Source organism: Eleutherodactylus coqui, chromosome 4 (genome assembly GCF_035609145.1).
Source record: "Eleutherodactylus coqui strain aEleCoq1 chromosome 4, aEleCoq1.hap1, whole genome shotgun sequence".
In the NCBI taxonomy this organism is placed as follows: Eukaryota; Metazoa; Chordata; class Amphibia; order Anura; family Eleutherodactylidae; genus Eleutherodactylus; species Eleutherodactylus coqui.
The window spans coordinates 47,115,200-47,133,931 of record NC_089840.1 but is presented as its reverse complement, the minus strand read 5'-3'; the positions used below and the strand labels follow the sequence as shown (position 1 = coordinate 47,133,931).

At 46.3% G+C, this 18,732-nt stretch overlaps 1 protein-coding gene across 3 annotated transcripts in view; it reads right to left on the bottom strand.

Moving 5' to 3' along the window:
• CREG1 (cellular repressor of E1A stimulated genes 1) overlaps nucleotides 1-13,126 on the bottom strand; it is an 18,687-nt gene extending 5,561 nt beyond the window's left edge. The window contains exons 1-3 of one of the 3 annotated variants that reach the window (XM_066599372.1): nucleotides 12,791-13,122; nucleotides 7,594-7,713; nucleotides 7,324-7,508 (exon numbers count right to left, since the gene is read on the bottom strand). In XM_066599372.1, the coding sequence (XP_066455469.1) occupies nucleotides 7,324-7,508; nucleotides 7,594-7,713; nucleotides 12,791-13,090 (605 nt within the window). In that variant the 5' untranslated portion in view covers nucleotides 13,091-13,122. Of the gene's footprint in view, nucleotides 1-7,322; nucleotides 7,509-7,593; nucleotides 7,714-12,790 lie in introns of those variants that run through there. The other 2 variants (XM_066599371.1, XM_066599373.1) reach the window with 2 other exon arrangements.
• Between the last annotated feature and the right edge of the window lie 5,606 nt (nucleotides 13,127-18,732).

Sequence of the window (18,732 nt, the reverse complement as noted above, 5' to 3'; positions counted from 1 at the left end):
TAAATACTGCTCATTCAGTGCTTCACATAGGAATGTATGCAAATAAAAAAGATGGAGCAATACCTCTGCAATGCCACCTATTGGATGGCAGCATTCCTTCAAATCAATGTTACTCACCTAGGAGGTGAATGAGGACACTCATAAGGCCATGCATGGTCCTCTGGGTAATATATGCAAATAAGGAAAATGGAACGATACCTCTACAGCGCCACTCCTAGGTGTCTCCACACACCTTCTAGGTGCTCTTCTTAAGGAAAGACGATACAGCTCCCAACCCACGTCACAGGCCAAGCCAGAAACCCACTGCAGACTGCTGAACAACCCTGAACAACCCTGAAACAGCTGTCTGTGTATGGATTCTGAGTTGGTTTTCTATTTCCAATCATTGCTTTAACCCCTTAAGAAAGTTACTATGTATGTTACCATACAATGTGCTGAAAAACTTGAGTTGAGTGAGATGGGGGTGGGGGTGGGGGGTGGGGGGTGGGGGGGAATTCACCATCTTTGAGGGCATGTTGTTTCTACAGTGTACACACTACGATACCAAACTTACCGTATATACCGGCGTATAAGACGACTTTTGAACCCCGAAAAATCTGCTCTGCAGTCGGGGGTCGTCTTATGCGCCGGTAATACAAAAAAAAAAAAAGTGTAAAAAAAAAAAAATTTTATTACTCACCTCCCACGGCGTTCTGTCGCGCTCCGGCAGGATGTCGCTCGCTCCGGCAGGCTGTCGCTCGCTCCTCGTCCCCGCCGCAGCATAGCTTTCTGAATGCGGGGCTTGAAATCCCCGCTTCCAGAAAGCTAATACACACGCCGGCAGCCATGACAGCATTGAATGGCTGTGATTGGCTAAAGCACACGTGGCTTCAGCCAATCACACTATTCAATGACATCATTGAATGGCTGTGATTGGCTGAAGGCGCACGTGTTAGCAATCACACCCATTCAATGATGTCATTGAATAGTGTGATTGGCTGAAGCCACGTGTGCTTTAGCCAATCACAGCCATTCAATGATGTCATGGCTGCCGGCGTGTGTATTAGCTTTCTGGAAGCGGGGATTTCAAGCCCCACATTCAGAAAGCTATGCTGCGCCGGGGACGAGGAGCGAGCGACAGCCTGCCGGAGCGAGCGACATCCCGCCGGAGCGCGACAGAACGCCGTGGGAGGTGAGTAATAAATTTTTTTTTTTTTTCTCCACTGAATACCGGCGTATAAGGTGACAGTTGGGGGGTCGTCTTATACGCCCCGTCGCCTTATACGCCGGTATATACGGTATGTGTTTTTTTATTTTTTTTCAACGTTATACATTTTTTAAAATTATTTTCTGTTGCCATCTTCTACAATAACTTTTTTATTTTTTCCGTCAACAAAGTTGTGCAATGGCTCTTTTTATGCAGGATGTCCTGCGGTTTCTGTTGGTACCATTTTGGAATACATATGACTTTATCGCTTTTTATTACATTTTTTCTTGGAACAGGGTAACAAAAAAAAAAATTAAAAAAACCCACAATTCTGGCATTCTTTTTTTTTTTTTCTGACGACGTTCATGTGTGGGTTAAATAATGCATTACTTTAATAGATCGGACTTTTACGGACGCAGTAATGTCAAATATGTATTTTGCTTTTATTTAGATTTTATTTTGAATATGGCAAAAGGATTTTTATAAAAATTTTAATATTACTTTAAATTTATTTTTTTTAATAATTAGTATAAAATTTTTAAAACTTATTTTTACCCCTTTTTTGGGGGGGGGGCCCAGAGGGAACAAGTACTTGCAATGCTTTGAATGCTCCTGCAAGCCATGCCACAGGCGTACGGGATCCCCAAACATTGGCCAGGGCATTTAAATGCTGCTGTCACAATTTAAAGGGAACAGCTCCGATGAGCGGCGCAGCTTATCGGAGCCGTTGCGGGCAGGTGCTGGCTCTAAGAAACAGCCGGAACCCACATTGTATGGAGCGGGATCGAGGGGACTTGTTATTTGTATAGCGCCAACTTATTCTGCAGCTCTTTCAGGTAATTTTTATAGTACCTAAAGGAAAATGGTTTATGAGAGATCGCTCCTGTCAAACCAATCTGATCAGCTTCTACGAGGTGGTAAATTCTAGACTGGACAGAGTCATTGGATCTTGTGTATCTGGACTTTTCCAAATATATCAGGGAACAGCACAGAGATTTCTTCCATCATCTATTTATACTCAGGACTGTGACTGTAATAAAGGGGCGCTCTCTACATCCAGAGGAAAGAAGGTTTCTACACAAACACAGAAGGGGGTTCTTTACTGTAAGAGCAGTGAGATTATGGAACTCTCTGCCAAGAGTTCAAGAGGAGCCTGGACGCCTTTCTTGAGCACTACAATATTACATTGTCACTAATTACTTAAGAAGTGTTTTTGATCCAGGAAGGAATTTTTTTTCACTTAAATAGGGGAAGTTTGCTTCTACCTCATTTTTGGTCCTCCTATGGATCAACATTGGGGGGATAATAGGCTGAACTGGACCGGGCAAACCTTTTTTCAGCCTAACATAATATGTTGCTATGAGTGTCTGCAGCCAACAGTGAAGCATGGTGGAGATTCCTTGCAAGTTTAGGACTCAATTTCAGTAAATGGAGTTACGGAATTGATGAGGATTAATGGTGTCCTCAATGCAGAGAAATACAGGCAGATTCTTATCCATCATGTAATACCGTGTTTCCCCGAAAATAAGACAGTGTCTTATATTAAGTTTTGTTCAAAAAGGTTTAACTTTTTTACCTGTATAGCTGCCTGGACACTATTTAAATTGACTTCTTTAATTAACTGTTAGCAGGGCTTAATTTTGGAGTAGGGCTTATATTTCAAGCCTCAAAAAGTCTGAAAAATCCTTTTGCATCTTTAAAAATTCTGGAAAATCATGCTATGTCTTATTTTCAGGGAAACAGGGTACAATTAGAGAGGCGTCTGATTGGCTCCATATTTATTCTGCAGCAGGACAACGACCCCAAACATACAGCCAATGTCATTAAGAACGGTCTTCAGCATAAAGAAGAACAAGGAGTCCTGGAAGTGATGATATGGCCCCCACAGAGTCCTGATTTCATCATCATCCAGTCTGTCTGGGATTACATGATGAGACAGAAGAATTTGAGCAAGCTACATCTACAGAAGATCTGTGGTTAGTTGTCCAAGATGTTTGGAACAACCTCCCTGTCGAGTTCCTTCAAAACTGTGTGCACCTAGAAGAACTGATACTGTTTTGAAGGTAAGGGGTGGTCACACCAAATATTGATAGGATTCAGATTTCCCCCCCCTTTTTTTTTTTAAATTCGTTTTATTTATTGATAATATGCAGTTTGTGAGATACACAGTGAAGTAAACTTTACATTACACATGGTGATATAGACAGTAACGGTTGTATATATTGGATTAACATCAATTTAGTTGCTGTGTCTCTCGAACTGTCTGTTCGCATATTGTAACAGTAAACTTTTAAATTTATATAAAAAAACAATAAAATAACATCGGACTCTGCTCTTCCTTTTTCCTTTTGGAGTTAGGGAATTCGGGGTTGTAGCTCTTCCAGGCGCTTGTCAGTGGGGAGGGGGAGGGGATTAACGTGGGGTAGGTTGAAGTTTTAATCGGTGGTCAGGGTAGAGTGAGAGTCTAGCCAGGCTCCCCATACTTTTTGGAATTTGGTCGGGCATCCTCTTTTTTGATATATGATTTTTTCGTATGAGGTTACTGTGTTTACGCACTGGACCCATTGTGGGACCGAGGGGGGTTCTGTTGCCATCCATTTTATGGCTATTTCTTTACGGGCTAGGAATAGTGTCTTTTCGAGAAAGACGCGGGTGTGGTATGGCCACACTTCCCCTTCCAGCAAGCTGAACAGCGCCACCTTGGGGTCTAGTTCCATGGATAGTGGGGGCCGTAGAAGTGAGTTCAGGAGATTTGTCACCTTTGACCAAAACTCCCTGACAAAGTGACATTCCCAGATCAGGTGCCAAAAGTCCGCTCTTGGTTGGCGGCATCTCTGGCATGAGTCTGAGGTAGTGTTACGGATTTTGTGTAATCGGTTGGGGGTAAGGTAGGCTTGGTGAATAATGTACAGCTGTATTAGCTTATTGTTTACAGCTGGTGACACTGACAGGTGGGATTCAGAGATGTCTTGCCATTCCTCAGGTGTGAGGGACGCGATGGCGAGTTTCCATCTGTCGTATGCAGGGGGAGGATTCGGACTTATTTTGGCTGAGAGGAGATGTGTATATAGGGCTGAAATTAGGCCTTTGGGTCCTTGGGATTTGAGGATGCCTATTGTGGGGAACTTAGATATACGGGCTGAGGGGGGGGGGGGGATTGGGAGTTTAGGTCATGTCTCAGTTGAAAAAACCTGAATAGCTGGAGGTGTGGGGCCTGCAGCTTATCGCGCAGTTGCGTAAATGTGGGGAGTGTTCCATCTATATATATATCATTTAGTGTATGTGCCCCTTGGGCGATCCAGTATTGTGGATCTGGAACTGACTGTAGTGCGGTGAGGCCAGGGTTATTCCAGAGGGGAAGTTCCGGCAGCACCCCCTGGTAGTTCTGCAGTGTCTTTGCTTCTTTCCATACATTAAGAGCCAGTTTGTGAAGTGGGGTTAGTTCAGTGGTTTTGGTGTGCTCCGGGAATTCTAGGAAATTCAGGAGATTGTGACCAGTTACTTGTTTTGCCAGTTGTCTGTCTGCTATAGGCAGTTCTTTTCCTAAAACCCAGGCTCTGATGTTTAGCAATTGTCCTGCTAGGTAATAAAGCCGGAGGTCCGGAAGGGCCATTCCAGCTTGTTCTTTAGGTCTTTGTAGGATCGATAGGCTCAGCTTAGAGCGCGAGGAATTCCAAATAAATGTTGTGATTAAGGAGTTTAAAGCCCTGAAAAGGCGTTTGGGGACACTCACTGGCATATGTTGAAATATATATAGGGATTTGGGCTGGATGACCATTTTAATGAGATTTATGCGCCCGGCTACGGATAGTGGTAGTTTAGCCCATCGTTTCAGTTTGAGTTTTATGTTTTCTAGAAGTGGGTTTATGTTGTCTGTTATTGCATTGTTGTGGTCGTATGACATGATCATTCCCAGATATTTGAATTTTGAGACTGGTTTTAATCCATATTTCTCGACGTGGGGGTCGTGTTTTGGGTTGGCCTCTGTATAGAGGATTGTTGATTTGGCCCAGTTGACATATAATCCGGAAAAATGGGAGAATCTGTCTATATGTGTCATGGCTTGGACGAAGGAGGTTGATGGGTTTGATAAGAATAGGATTGTATCGTCTGCGTATAGTCCTAGTTTGCTTTCATGGTCTGCCCATTTGATGCCTGTCACATTGGGGGAGCTTCTCAATCGGATTGCTAATGCCTCGATGGCTATGGCGAACAAGGCCGGGGATAGAGGGCATCCTTGTCGGGTGCCTCTTGTCAGTTGGAATTTCACCGATGGGATACCATTGACTATGACGTTTGCGCTTGGGGACTTATATATGGTTTTGACCCATTGTTGGAAGTTAGGTCCGAATCCAAAGCGGATCAAGTATGCTTCCAGAAAAGCCCATTCCACCGAGTCAAAGGCTTTTGCCATGTCAAGCGATACCAGGGCCCATGGCATGTTGTGTTGTTTGCCTAGTTGGATGGCTGTCTGGACTCTGCGGATGTTTATGGTTGTGGATTTTCCTGGCATAAAGCCCGTCTGATCGGGGTGTATGATGGAAAGGATCACCTGATTCAGTCTGGTGGCCAAAATTTTAGTTAGGATCTTATAGTCTGCATTTACCAGTGATACAGATTCCCCCTTTTGGTCACTTTGCATTTTGTTACTTGACAAAAATAAACTATTAACACTTCTTACTTTGAAGCATTTTTTCTACATATTTTAACATTCCCAACCGGCCAATGGAGGAACAAGTAATGGACACACCTATTATTTATGCACTAGTGTCTAGTTGTACATTTATCACTTAAAGGGGTTGTCCAAATGGCAGGCAATTTTTTTAACAATTGATCTAGGTATTTTAAACTATTGAAGGCAGTACTTACCCGCCCTGTGCCCAGCCATTTAACACTGCAGTCTCAGGGTCCTCCCAGTCTCTGTTTTGGAACAAATACCAGCTAACTTCTACAGCCAATCAGAAGCCACAGCGGTCAGTTGCCATTCTCCTGGCATCGTGGCTCTGAGCAACTGACTGCTATGGCCTCTGATTGGCTGCAGTGGTCAGGTGGTAGCTGTTCCAAAACAAACACTAAGGGCTCATGTCCACGGGCAAAATATGATTTAAGATCCGCAGCGGATCTCCCGCATGCGGATCCGCATCCCATAGGGATGCATTGACCACCCGCGGGTAGATAAATACCCGCGGATCGTCAATAAAAGGGATTTTTAAAAAAATGGAGCATGGAAAAATCTGGACCATGCTCCATTTTCGTGCGGGTCTCCCGCGGGGACGGCTCCCGCGGGCTTCTATTGAAGCCTATGGAAGCCGTCCGGATCCGCGGGAGACCTAAAATAGGAATTTAAAGTATTTACCATCCGTAGCGGACCGGGAAGGTCTCCTCTTCCTCACGGCCGCATCTTCCTTGCTTCGGCTCGGCGGATGTGCCCGGCGCATGCGCGCGGCACGTCGACGACGTGCCGCCGGCGTGAGGAATTCATCCGCCGGCCGAAAAAAAAGATCCGGCCGTGAGGAACAGCTGACCTTCTCCGCCCGCGCCGGATAGGTAAATGCTTTTAAATTCTTATTTTCGGCGCTCATGTCCGCGGGGCAGGAGGGACCCGCTGCAGATTCTACATGTAGAATCTGCAGCGGATCTTATTTTCCCCGTGGACATGAGGCCTTAGAGGACTGCATGCCTGGAGTGTGTGTGTATATATATATATACACTGTGTGTATATATATATATATATATATATATATATATATATAAATAAACTTTAAAAAGTTTTCCCACCAAAAATTATCGCCTACTTACAGACTAGGTGATAAATGTAAGACCACTGGAACCCCATCGTTCCTCAGAATGGTGCACCCAGAGTCCCCCTTAAGGTGGTCAGTCATACACACTGCCACTAGGGTCACGGCTTGCACCTTTTTTGAGACCCTGTGGACCACAGCGATCATAAGCTTGTCACCCTATCTTGCTGATAGGCGATAAATGATTTTAGTGGGACAACAGCTTTAAAGGGAACCCTTAAGTGGTTGCCCATGTACCACTAGGAACACCTACACAGATAGGAGTTAGTCCTCCTGGCCAGTTCCCCTGAGCTTCACCATATGCAATATACATTCAGTCCTACCCATTGTACTTACTAAGGTTTGGCTTGGTAATATTCCTCTGGCGTCACGGTTTTGATCCCACCAAAGTAATCCAACACCCAGATGTTGGTAATATTAAGTTTGGCGAAGAACCAGTCGTGGTCACGAGGCCAACTAGCCATCTCCGGGTGGCGGCTAAACAGTGCCATCTTTGCTGTGTCCGTTTCCGTAGCGTCCACCTTGGCGGAAAATATTGGTTTATTTTATATATAAATTATATCTCATGTACAGAATAGCGATAGGAGCTTCAAAAATGTTCCTCACCTGCTGGATGCCACCAGAGATGATAATGTGAGCGCAGAGTGGACTCTGAGGGTCGTAGTGCTCCTGTCGGCAATATGGAGTCTGCGCCAAAGACATGGTCAGGGATGCGTTGGCGTTCAGCTGATATGGAAGAAGAGGAAGTTGGGAGATTAATAACAGAATCACAATGTAAAGCAAGAGTCATAATGACACAATTGTAATATGGATAATAAACCAACAATCGAATATCAGATATGTATGTAATATATATACATATATAATAAGTGAGGGTGATCAAGGAGTGGAACAGGTTACCATGGGAGGTGGTGAGTTCTCCTTCAATAGAAGTGTTGAAAGGCTGGACAGACATCAGTCTGGGATGATTTAGTGGTCCTGCACTGAGCAGGGGGTTGGACCTGATGACCCTGGAGGTCCCTTCCAACTCTACCATTCTATGATAATGATGTTATGAATTCTGCATTACATACTGGTCATATACACTGAATGGCCACATTATTAGAGACCCGGCCCTTTTATGGGTATCATATCCATACAGGAAAGCTCCAATCGTGACCCTGGAGGGCAGCAGAAAACCACGTGACAAGTTTTCTGTGGATCAGTTTCCATGTGAATCCACATTCGGTGGGAAATCCTGCAATCTGAGCGACTTCCAACAAGGTCAGGTCATCGGTGCTAGACTAGCCGGGGCTTCACTGCCAACTGTGTGGGGTCTTCTTATGTGACTGTGGATAGAGTATACAGAGAATGGCAAGATCGAGGAGACACATCCAGCGGAAGAGGATCCTGTGGATGTAAACGACGTGTCGGCAGAAGCGGTCAGAGGAGGAAATCAAGGATCGTTCCGACAAATAGGCGGTACACAGGCAAGCCAATTACAACCGAGTACAACTCTGGCGCTCCGACTAACGTGTCAGAATGCACAACGCGCTATTTATTAGGACAAATGGGCTATAGCAGCAACCAGTTCCAGCGCCATTGCTGTCTACGAGATACAGAAAAGCAAGAGCGCAAAAATTGGATGACCGAGCATTGGAAACAAATATCGCCTTGTCAGATGGATCCAGATTTCTGTTGCATCGTGCTGATCAGATGGGTGAGAATTTGGCGCAAGCAGCACGAATCAGTAAACCCATGCGGTCTGGTGTAGACAGTTCAGGCTGGTGGAGTAAAGTTGTAGGGGACGTTTCTGAACACAGTGTGGACCCTCTGATACCGGTGGATGGACGCCATGACAAATTGCTGCAGTTCTGAAAGCCAAAGAAGGTCCAACGTATTACTACTGTGTTTCCCTCAAAATAAGACCCTGGCCTAATTAATTTTTGCCCCAAAAGAGGCACAGGATCTTATTTTCAGGGGGTGTCTTATACTCACCTAGCAGTTGCCGCCCCACTCATGGAGTAGTGAATTTAATATATATTGTACGTTCTTGTATATATATAATTTTTTTATTTTTTTTTAAAGTCGCAGTACCAAGTTTTCAACTTACCCGCAATCCAGAGGATAGAATATAACTTGCTTAACACTGGGGAGTCTCAAAACAGAGACCCTGCCAATCTCAAGAGCAGGGGTCCCGTGTCCCCCGTCATCCTCACTGCAGGGTTACTGCCCCCCCTCCCTTCCCCCGCAGCGAGGTGGAGACAATGACGTGCTGGTTGCCAATCATGCTAACGCTCCATTCACTTCCAATGGGACTGTGGAGATACCGGAGTGGGAAGCAAGTTATTTCCTTCAGCCCCATTTTAAAAGAATACAGCGCCGACCGCACATGCCCGTCCAGCGCGCCATTCATCCTGATGTTACTGAGAGGCACCCTATAAGGGACCTCTGTCCCCGTTCTCACAAGCTGCAGCTGTCTCCGTGTCATGTGGAACTAGATTGCTAAACTCGCTGCTTTCTGCCGAGTCATCCGCTGACTCATCAGATAGCAAAATTACAGAAAACATAAAGATACAAGTGCGGACTCAGCAACTGATATGTACAATGTAACGGGGAGCTCCGAGAACCTCCAGACGGCGGGGTCTGGAAACAAAGGACAATTGTAATAATCTAGAAGCGGTAAACTGGAGGATTCTAGAATATTTATACCTGCAGCATTTATTGGTTTCCAGTGCCAATAACTCCAGGAGGCTGACCGTACAGATGACTACATGACTGACTGAGGAGCCGTCCCCAAGAGCTTACAGTCTACAATAGCTGCGGATAGAAGCTGCCTACAGGGTAGTATATTGGCATCAGGGTTATTGGAGGGGTTACTGAAGAGGAAGAGGGGGGGGGGGTCTCGGGCTACTTTAGAAGGTTTCATAGGTGGGAAGGTTCTGATCATACGGGGCAGCGAGCTCTACAGTATGGCGGGTGGGGGTACAGGAGAAATCATGGAGTCGGTTGTGAGGAGCAAACTAACTAGAGGACAGAAGAGAAGGAGATCTTGCGAGGACCGGGGATTACACCCGAGATGTACGGAGGGGCCAGGTTGTGGACGGCAGCAGATGAGTAACGATGGGAGAGATGGATTAGCCGGGTGGCAGAGTTGAGGATGGACTGTAGGGGTGCAGAAGTTAGAGGAGGAGGTTGCAGTAGTCCAGGCGGGAGATGATGAGGGCACGACCAGCAGTTTTGATGACTTGGGGTTGAGGAAAGCTTGTGTCCGAGGGAGGTTTTGAATTGGAGGTGGCGATGGCTTGTATGTACAGACTGAAGGGCAGGGTAGAAACACAGGTTACCCCCAAAGCAGTGGACTGGAGTCAACAGACTTTCATTGACATTTGTATATTTAAATAAGCACAAGAAATAGATCACTGCATGCTTTTCACCAAACGCCCACGGACTGAGGCCTAAAAGGATGTGCAGTTATTGACTTGGCATTTCATGTTCTTCTGCAACATTTAGGGCTCACTCACCCGCTCCCCTGATCCGTCACCCAGTGAAGTCCGAGCGCCGCATGAAAATCGGATGCTCTTCAAATTGCCGTGTGCGTGCTCTCCTATAGAAGTCTATGGCGGAGCGTGCGCATGGCAGTCTGAAAAGACTCAGATTTTTTATGCAGCCTGGGATTGGGAAAGTATATTTTTAAAAAAAAGCAAAAAACCCCATGCATATCGTCCGTGCCCCCCCCCCCCCCCCCCCCGTCTCCCCCTACCAGTGCCACAGCTGAGTTTTTGGTGCTGCTGGGAGGTGACAGTCTCCCTTTACTTAACCCCTCAGCAGTCTATTTAGTGCCAAGGAATGCAGAAGTGTTTGCGTCATCACATTCTGAAATCCACACCTTATTCATTTTTCTAATGCAGTATTCATGTCGGGAGTGCCCAATCCCATCTTCTAAAAGTGATCCTGAATTGCACTGGCCAATGGGAGTAAAAGTCAGCTTTAATAACGTATACGTGTTTTCTATATGGATGTGGCTCAGTGGTTAGCACTCTTGCCTTGCAGTGCTGAGGCCCTAGGTTCAAATCCCAGCAAGGATAACATCTGCATGGACTTTGAAAAACTGCACCCAGATGTTGCCTCTGGTCAGATTTGAAGCTAGAACACCAGCACTGCAAAGCAACAGTGCTAACCACTGAGCCACCACAATTGTCCATTGTCCTCCAGACAAGAAGAACAGCAATAAACACAAAGGGAACATTAAAAAAAAAAAAAATTAAAATTCATCCAGATGTTGTCCTTGGTCAGATATGAACCTACAACTCCAGCAGTGCTAACCACTGAGCCGCCACACTTGTGCTTTTTGCTCCAGAGGAAGAGAAGAACAGGAGGAATAAAACACAAAGTGAACAGAAAAACACCATCCAAATGTTGTCACCGAGCAGATTTGAACCTAGAACTCCAGTAAGGCCTGCAGCACACGGCAGAGACGGATTTTGCATGTGGAATCCTGCAGCGAAATGCGGCTCTGGCAGCCATGACGCCCGCTCCTACCTGCTCTGTCCCCGTCTTTTCTGTACTGCGGATGAACCCAGCGGCTCACCGTCGCACATGCACAGGGCAGATTCCCCCCCCCCCCCCCCTTCATAAATTTTTTACCTTCTGCCATCGCTATGCGACAACGCGGAATCCGCGACCTGTCCGCAATGTTCATTGCAGATGGGCTGCGGGTCAAACGCCTTCCATTGACTTAAATGAAAGCCGTCCCTGCGGAGCCCGCATGGAAATGGAGCATGCTGCGTGTGTAGGAAGCAGCAGATGTCCATAGGAAGTAACGGGCGGTATTTGCTGCAGGTTCGCGGTGCGGACGCTGACCGCGGATGGTGCATCAAATATCTGCAGGAGGCCTAAAGCAAGAGTATACATGACTGAGCCACCATGCTGGTCCATCCTTTTTATTCTTCTGCCTTCACCAGTGGAGAAAAAGAAGTGAAGGGAGGAGGAGAATAATGAGAAGGAGTCGGAGGAGGAAAAGGATATGGAGAACTTTTCCTTCTACAGAGAGGAAGAAGCAGGGGAGAAAGAAGAGGAAGCTTGGTGGCTCAGTGGCTAGCACTATTGACATGTAGGGTCATGGCTGAAGTATGGGCAACATCTGCATGGAGTTTGCATGTTCTCTTGTTCCTCTCCATCTTCTCCTCTGCGAGTGTGGTGGCTCAGTGATTAGCGCTGCTGCCTTGCAGTGCTGGAGTTATCAGTTCATATCTGACCAAGGGGCGACATCAGGATACAGATTTCCAAACTCCACGCAGAGGTTATCCTTCATGAGATCTGAACCTACATAATACCAAATACGAACGAACGGGTTTTTACATTTATTATGTTCACATTTTATAGGAGGTTTTCAGGGAAAAAAGGGATTTCTCTTTTAATTATCCTTTTCATGATCACATACAGAACAACATTAACCCCTTCAAGGCACCCCCCCATTCTTCTTCTTCTTCTCTCCCGACTTGAGACCCAACAAAAAAATGCATAAGTTTTATGACTTGTGAAAGGACAGAACCTGCAAGAAAACACGTCAAAATGAGACATTACTGCAAAAGCTGCAGGAAAACGCGTCAAAATGAGGCATTACTGCAAAAGCTGCCGGTCACTTGGGTTTGTTTTTGTCAGAATTTCCTCATCAGATACACAACCTAAATTTGGGAAGATTCCCTTTAATCCGACCCCATCCCTGTAACCACGACTTTCCTTGCCACGACAATGTGTTAAAAACCAGCATCACCCCCCCCCAACAACAACAAAACCATCACCATGGTAACCGTCCTCTCACCTGCAGGTCCTGCACGGAGATCTCCATGGTGGTCAGGTAGAAGTAGATCACTCCGCTGCTGCGGCCCCGCGGCCCGTCACTTACTGAGAAGACATTAGCGAAAGGCTGTCCCCGGACCGGGTCATGGCTGGAGATGGTGGCCAGAGCGCCCCAGTCACACATGTGGGCCACGTACCGCGCGACCCGAGCTGTCTCATTGCGTGGGGGGATACCAGCCGCGGAGGGTCTGGCTCCCATTAACGGGACCAGAAGGAAAAGGACGGACACCCCCCAACTCACAATCGTACCTCCCCGGCTCATCTTCACAGACTGAAGTACGGAACTAGCTGCACAAGAACTACACCGCCCCGGGGGAGGAGCTTGGATATCAACTCACCAATAGGAAAGACGAAAAATACAGTACAGCCAATCAGAAACCACAGCAGCCAGAGGGCGGATTGATCAGGATGTAAACAACTATGTAAAGTACCGCCTTGTGGGAGGAGTTTACTAGTTTGCTATACCTCCGAGCAGGTGTGGCAGCATCCAATCAGGTTAAAGCAACCAAAACAAGGATAATCTTTATTGCTAACATACTGCAGAACATCTGGCCTTGTTTTCCGTAGCAACCAATCGCAGTGCGGATTTCATTTCTCCACTGCAGTTTAAGAAATTGAAGCTGACCTCTGATTGGTTGTGACAAGAATAGTTTCCCATTAACCCCTTAAAGACCAGCAATGTTTCAAGTTTTCCTTTTCGTCCTTAATTTTCAAGAGTTCTAACTGTTGGGATGGCCATGTGTGGGCTTGTATTCTGGGGGACGAGCTGCATTTCTTTAATAATACTATTTAATGTGCCAGATAGAGTGTTGAAAAGCTTAAAAAAATGGAAAACAGTCCATAATTGCGCCATTGTTTTCTGGGGTTTGTTGTTCCAGTGTTTGCAGCACAGCAAAACGACATGCTTTCTGGCGCCATATTCATAACTTTTCCTGCCGACAGGGCAGTGCGAGGGCTTGTTTTTGGTGGGGAAGCCTGTAGCTTGTACCATGTGATGTACATAACGACTTCCTGATCACTTATTCCGTTTTTTTAAAAACACGGGGTGCCCAAAAACTGCAACACTGATACTATGTAATTTTTTTCCTATGACGTTCACCATGTAGCAGAAACTATTATGTATTTTATTAGTCCAGAGTTTTATGTATTTTTTTATATGCAATTTTTTTTTAAACCTTTCATTTTATATATTTTTAAAAATGTTATTAAACTTATTTTATCACTTTTAGTTAGTCCCTGTAGGATACGTGTGATGACTTCTGGGTTTTCACGCCGGCCGATATACGGCGTCTCTCTCTGCAGGGGGAGGAGGCTGGAAGAGCTGGGAGCAGTGCTCTGAGCTCCCGCCCCCTCTCTGCCTCCTCTCCACCCCCCTGCACTATTTTCAATGAGGAGAGGCGGGATGGGGCGGAGCCAATTCCCGCCACTTAGCCCCACCCCATCCCGCCTCCTCTCATTGCAAATAGTGCACAGGGGTGGAGAGGAGGCAGAGAGGGGGCGGGAGCTCAGAGCACTGCTCCCTGCTCTTCCAGCCTCCTCCCCCTGCAGAGAGGGACGCCGTATATCGGCTGGGCGTGAATACCCGGCTGATATACAGTCGTCTGAATCCAGCCTAACAGATACATAGATTTACATAAGCTCCATATTACAATTTGCAAAACCCAGACCAAATCTGGAACTAAAGTATCCCCTCCTGATATGGCGGTCATCCCATGCTTTAACTGCGTTACTCTGCGTATTTATAGGATGAGATGAGTAAAGGCTGCGGTATATTTTGGACATCTTTGGTGCCTTGGACTTTTCTCCATATGTTGTTACAAGTTGGGGTTGTGTAGAAAGACCACGTTGAGTAGCACAGAGCACCCGCTAGCGGTGCCCCCCGGTAAGTGGTAGAGCCGCTGCCAGGATTTATTTTTTACCAGCCATATTAATGGTCAGTGAAAAACAATTGTCAGCTGAGAACATGGCGGGCAATAACAGCATCAAGGACTTCACTCTCAGCCACCGGCATCTGCGGGGCGGACAGGACATGTAGGACACAGACGACGGAGCGGGGTAGAGGTCAGGGAACACAGCTTTAACTACAGCAATGGCGGCGGCAGACGAAAGCTTCAAAGTGTATATGAGTACTTGTTGTGGGGTTGCTGTCCGACAGAGGTTCAGGATGGAAAGGGCACAAAGAGGGGGCACTATTACTATTGGGACCACTATTGGTGTTGCTATTACTATTGGGGCCACTGTTATTATTGGGGCCACTACTGGAACATTATTACTACTGGGACTACTACGGGTATTACTATCACTATTACTATTGGGGCCACTATTTCTACTGGGACCAGTATTTCTTTTGGGGACCACTACTGGGACACTATTACTACTTGGACCACAACAGGTGTTACAATGGGGGCCACTATTACTATTGGGACTACTACTGGGGCTACTACTGTGACACTATTACTGTTGGGACCACTACGGGTGTCACTATTACTATTGTGGCCACTATTACTACTAGGGTCACCAGGGGGGCTACAATTACTACTGGGGACACTTTTACTATTGGGGCCACTATTGGGGCCACTACTGGGGCCACTATTAGTATTTGGGCCACTAAGGGGGGTACAATTACTAGTTGCAGCCACTAGAACAACAGGGGTAAAAACATTTGTTGTGATAAGCCACGCCCCAAACCACACCCTCTTTTACCTTGGCAGGTAATCTTTTGTGACAAATACCAACCCTAGGTGGAGCAACTCTGCTCTCTTGTCAATCCATTAAGCCCTGCCACTGGCAATTTGTGTTAGAAAGAATAGTGCAGCCGCTCGCGCTATTCTGTTCAGCCAAAGTGCCAGAAATGAACCCAAACCTGCAGAAACTGAGTCCTATTTATCTTAATTTTAATAGTTTCACTAATGGCCCAGATAGGTTCCATCTAGGTCCTTCCTGTCCAGCGCCGCCGTTTTGGGGATTTTAAACACGTGGTTGATTGCAGAGAAAAATCTCTTTAGGTTATTGTGTAAGTCAGTGCTTATAAGCGAGTCTCCTTAAATTGGGCACTGTGATCATCACTGATTGGAGGTGGAGCGGGCCGGAGATCGCTGCAGCCACTCGCCTCCATCACAGGCATTCATAGATGTATAATTGGCTCTTTACATGGCCGATCATGGTTTGATTTTTATGCCTGATTATTCCAGGTACAACATTACTGCACTGCTGATTCGAGGAAAAATATTTGTGCATTCTATGAAATGTCCATTAGGTGTCAGCAACGCTCTGTGTGCAGATTTCTGCCTGTGACTTAGCATTTTTTTGTTCCGTCCTATCAGGAAAAAAAAAAATACTACAAAAAGGGATCCCATAAAATCCCCATTGATTTCAACGGGACTTATTTTGCTTGCTTTCATTCGGTCTGTATCTGTTGTACTTTTTTTTCTTATGAAAAGAACAGTAAAATGCAGGACTTTCTGTCCAAATAAACAGAAAAATGGATGGAATGGAGCTTTCCGTAATTTTACATTGTACTCAATGGTAGACAGACACAAATGGAAACTATTCCGCTTTTATACATTTGAGCTTCGATTTAATGGATCCGTTAAATCACGCTGCACATGCGAGGTTTTAAAATTAGAGCTAAAAAAGGGGGGAAAAATCCACCCATTAAAAGCCGATCATAATGGATAAGAAACGGATGCAAAGGAAGCCAAGTATCTTTTACAGATCTATTCAACGGATCCGTCATACCAAATCTGTTGGCATCAGTCAGGCTCCATTCACACGGGCAGTTCGGTTTTTTGCCGCATTTTACTACAAACATAATAAAAACACACATGGTTTCACCACCCCATGTGAATGGAGCCTCCGGCCGGCTGCACACGGCCAGGTCATATTCCGGATCCCGCAGTGGAGTCCGACCCTGCGCCCGGTAACCCGCGTACCTGTCTTCTTTTCTTCTTATCTGTACTGCAGATAGTCCGGACAGCTCGTCGTTGGATTTGCGCAGTACAGATTTTTTCCACGCTGTCATTATGCGATGATGCGGAATCTGCGAACTGTTGGGAATGTTAATTGCGGACGGGCTGCGGGTCGGATGACTTCCATTGACTTCAAAGTCACAATACTTTGCAAAAGCTTTCAGACCCTTGAATTACTGGCTAACAAACCTGCAGTGGAAGTCTGAGCTATCCACAGATGTGTGAGGGTCTTCCTGACAGCATGTGGGGTCCCAGTTACTCCCGGGGCCGGGAGTGGTCATATATTTAACGGAAACGTCCCAGTATAGGCTGTCCATTGTGTGACAAGCATCTGGTTGTCTCCCTACAGGCAAGGAGCGATATGGAAGAGCAGAATACAGCCAAGGTTCCGCAGAAATACCTGTCCGGGGGAAAGAGAGATCTTCCCAGCATTACACAAGGGCACGTGTGTCGCTGCTTCTTCCAGCACTAAAATACCCGAAGGGGATCCATTTAAGACAAAGCAGCTTAACAATGGAATCATTCATTGGTGGCAATAAAAAAAATGCCACAAGTGAATGAGTGCAATCGGTTAATTAAAATAATTCAGGGTCCTGCAACAAACGCACGGTAAATCAGCGGTAAATTCATCTAACATCAGGCCAAGATACAAATAACGAAAGAATCTACAGCCACAGTTCCAAAAAAGTTGGGACGCGGTGTGAAATGCGCAGTACAGATTTTGGCAATCTTATGTAACCATTCTTGTTGTTGAACAGTCCCTGGGCGTCTTTGCTGGACTTTTTGTTTCATGATGTGCCAAATGTCTCCGTTGGTGAAAGGTTTGTGATCGCGGACCAAAAGAGGACATGCTGTGATTTGTCTTTACTCGACCGATCGGTGCAGGAAAAAACGCTCATCTGAGTACCCCAATGTAAATCAATGGGGTTTATGCTGTCTGTATTATGTCTATAAGGCTTTATTCACACGAGCATCTAGTCGCGACCATACGATGCATTGGATTCCAATGCATTTGTTCAGATGGGCGATTTTCTGGTGGGTATAATCGGCCGGTCGGACAACATAGTGCGCACAGTGCACATTCCGGCTGGCTGCTTTTACGCTGACTGGGAAAGGTAGGTCTGGGCCTATCTTTTGCCGGAATATGGCAACTGATCCCATAGACTCCTTGCCAGCTGGCGGCAAAGGGAGGGGCAGGACATTAGTACACTAGCTCTGCTAAGCTCCTGCCCTCTCCCCTTGCCAGCAGCCGGCTAGGGGCAGAGAGAGAGAGGGAGTTAAGCAGAGCTAAACTCTCCCCCCCAACCTGACTGTATTCGGAGCTGTAGCGTGTAAACGCCGGACCCAGCCGTCCAAATCGGCATTAGGCTGCATGTCCACAGGCGATTGTTCATTGCGTTACCCTCTGTGATAATCCGGCCGCGGGTAACACAATGAATGCTTTCCATACCGTTGCTATGGAAAGTGCAGCCGCGGCATCAACGAGCAGAGAATCATAGCGATTCTCCGCTCGCGGGATCTAAATCGTGGCATGCCGTGATTTGCCACAATTCTTCGCAGTGAGCCTATCTGTCAGATAGGCTCACCGCAGAGAACTGACAGCGGCCGCCTACTCCTCCCCCACAGCGGAATAACGCTGGCGATGTTCCGCAACAACCGTGGACAGGGGGCCTTAAAACGGAAGATGCCGCCCCGACTTGGTTGCAGCTGCCTCTTGCTGATGCGATTTTCGGCTGCGACGTGGGCCCATGTGAAGGAGCCCTAAAAAAATACTGCAGAAAATCAGCAAATATGCAAAAACAGTGGTGCCTTGGGTTAAGAGTTTCATTCGTTCCGTGACAGAGCTCTTAAACCAAAACACTCGTAAGTCAAATCAATTTTCCCCATTGAAATGAATGTAAAAGCCATTAATCCGGTCCAGAGCTCTCCCATTGAT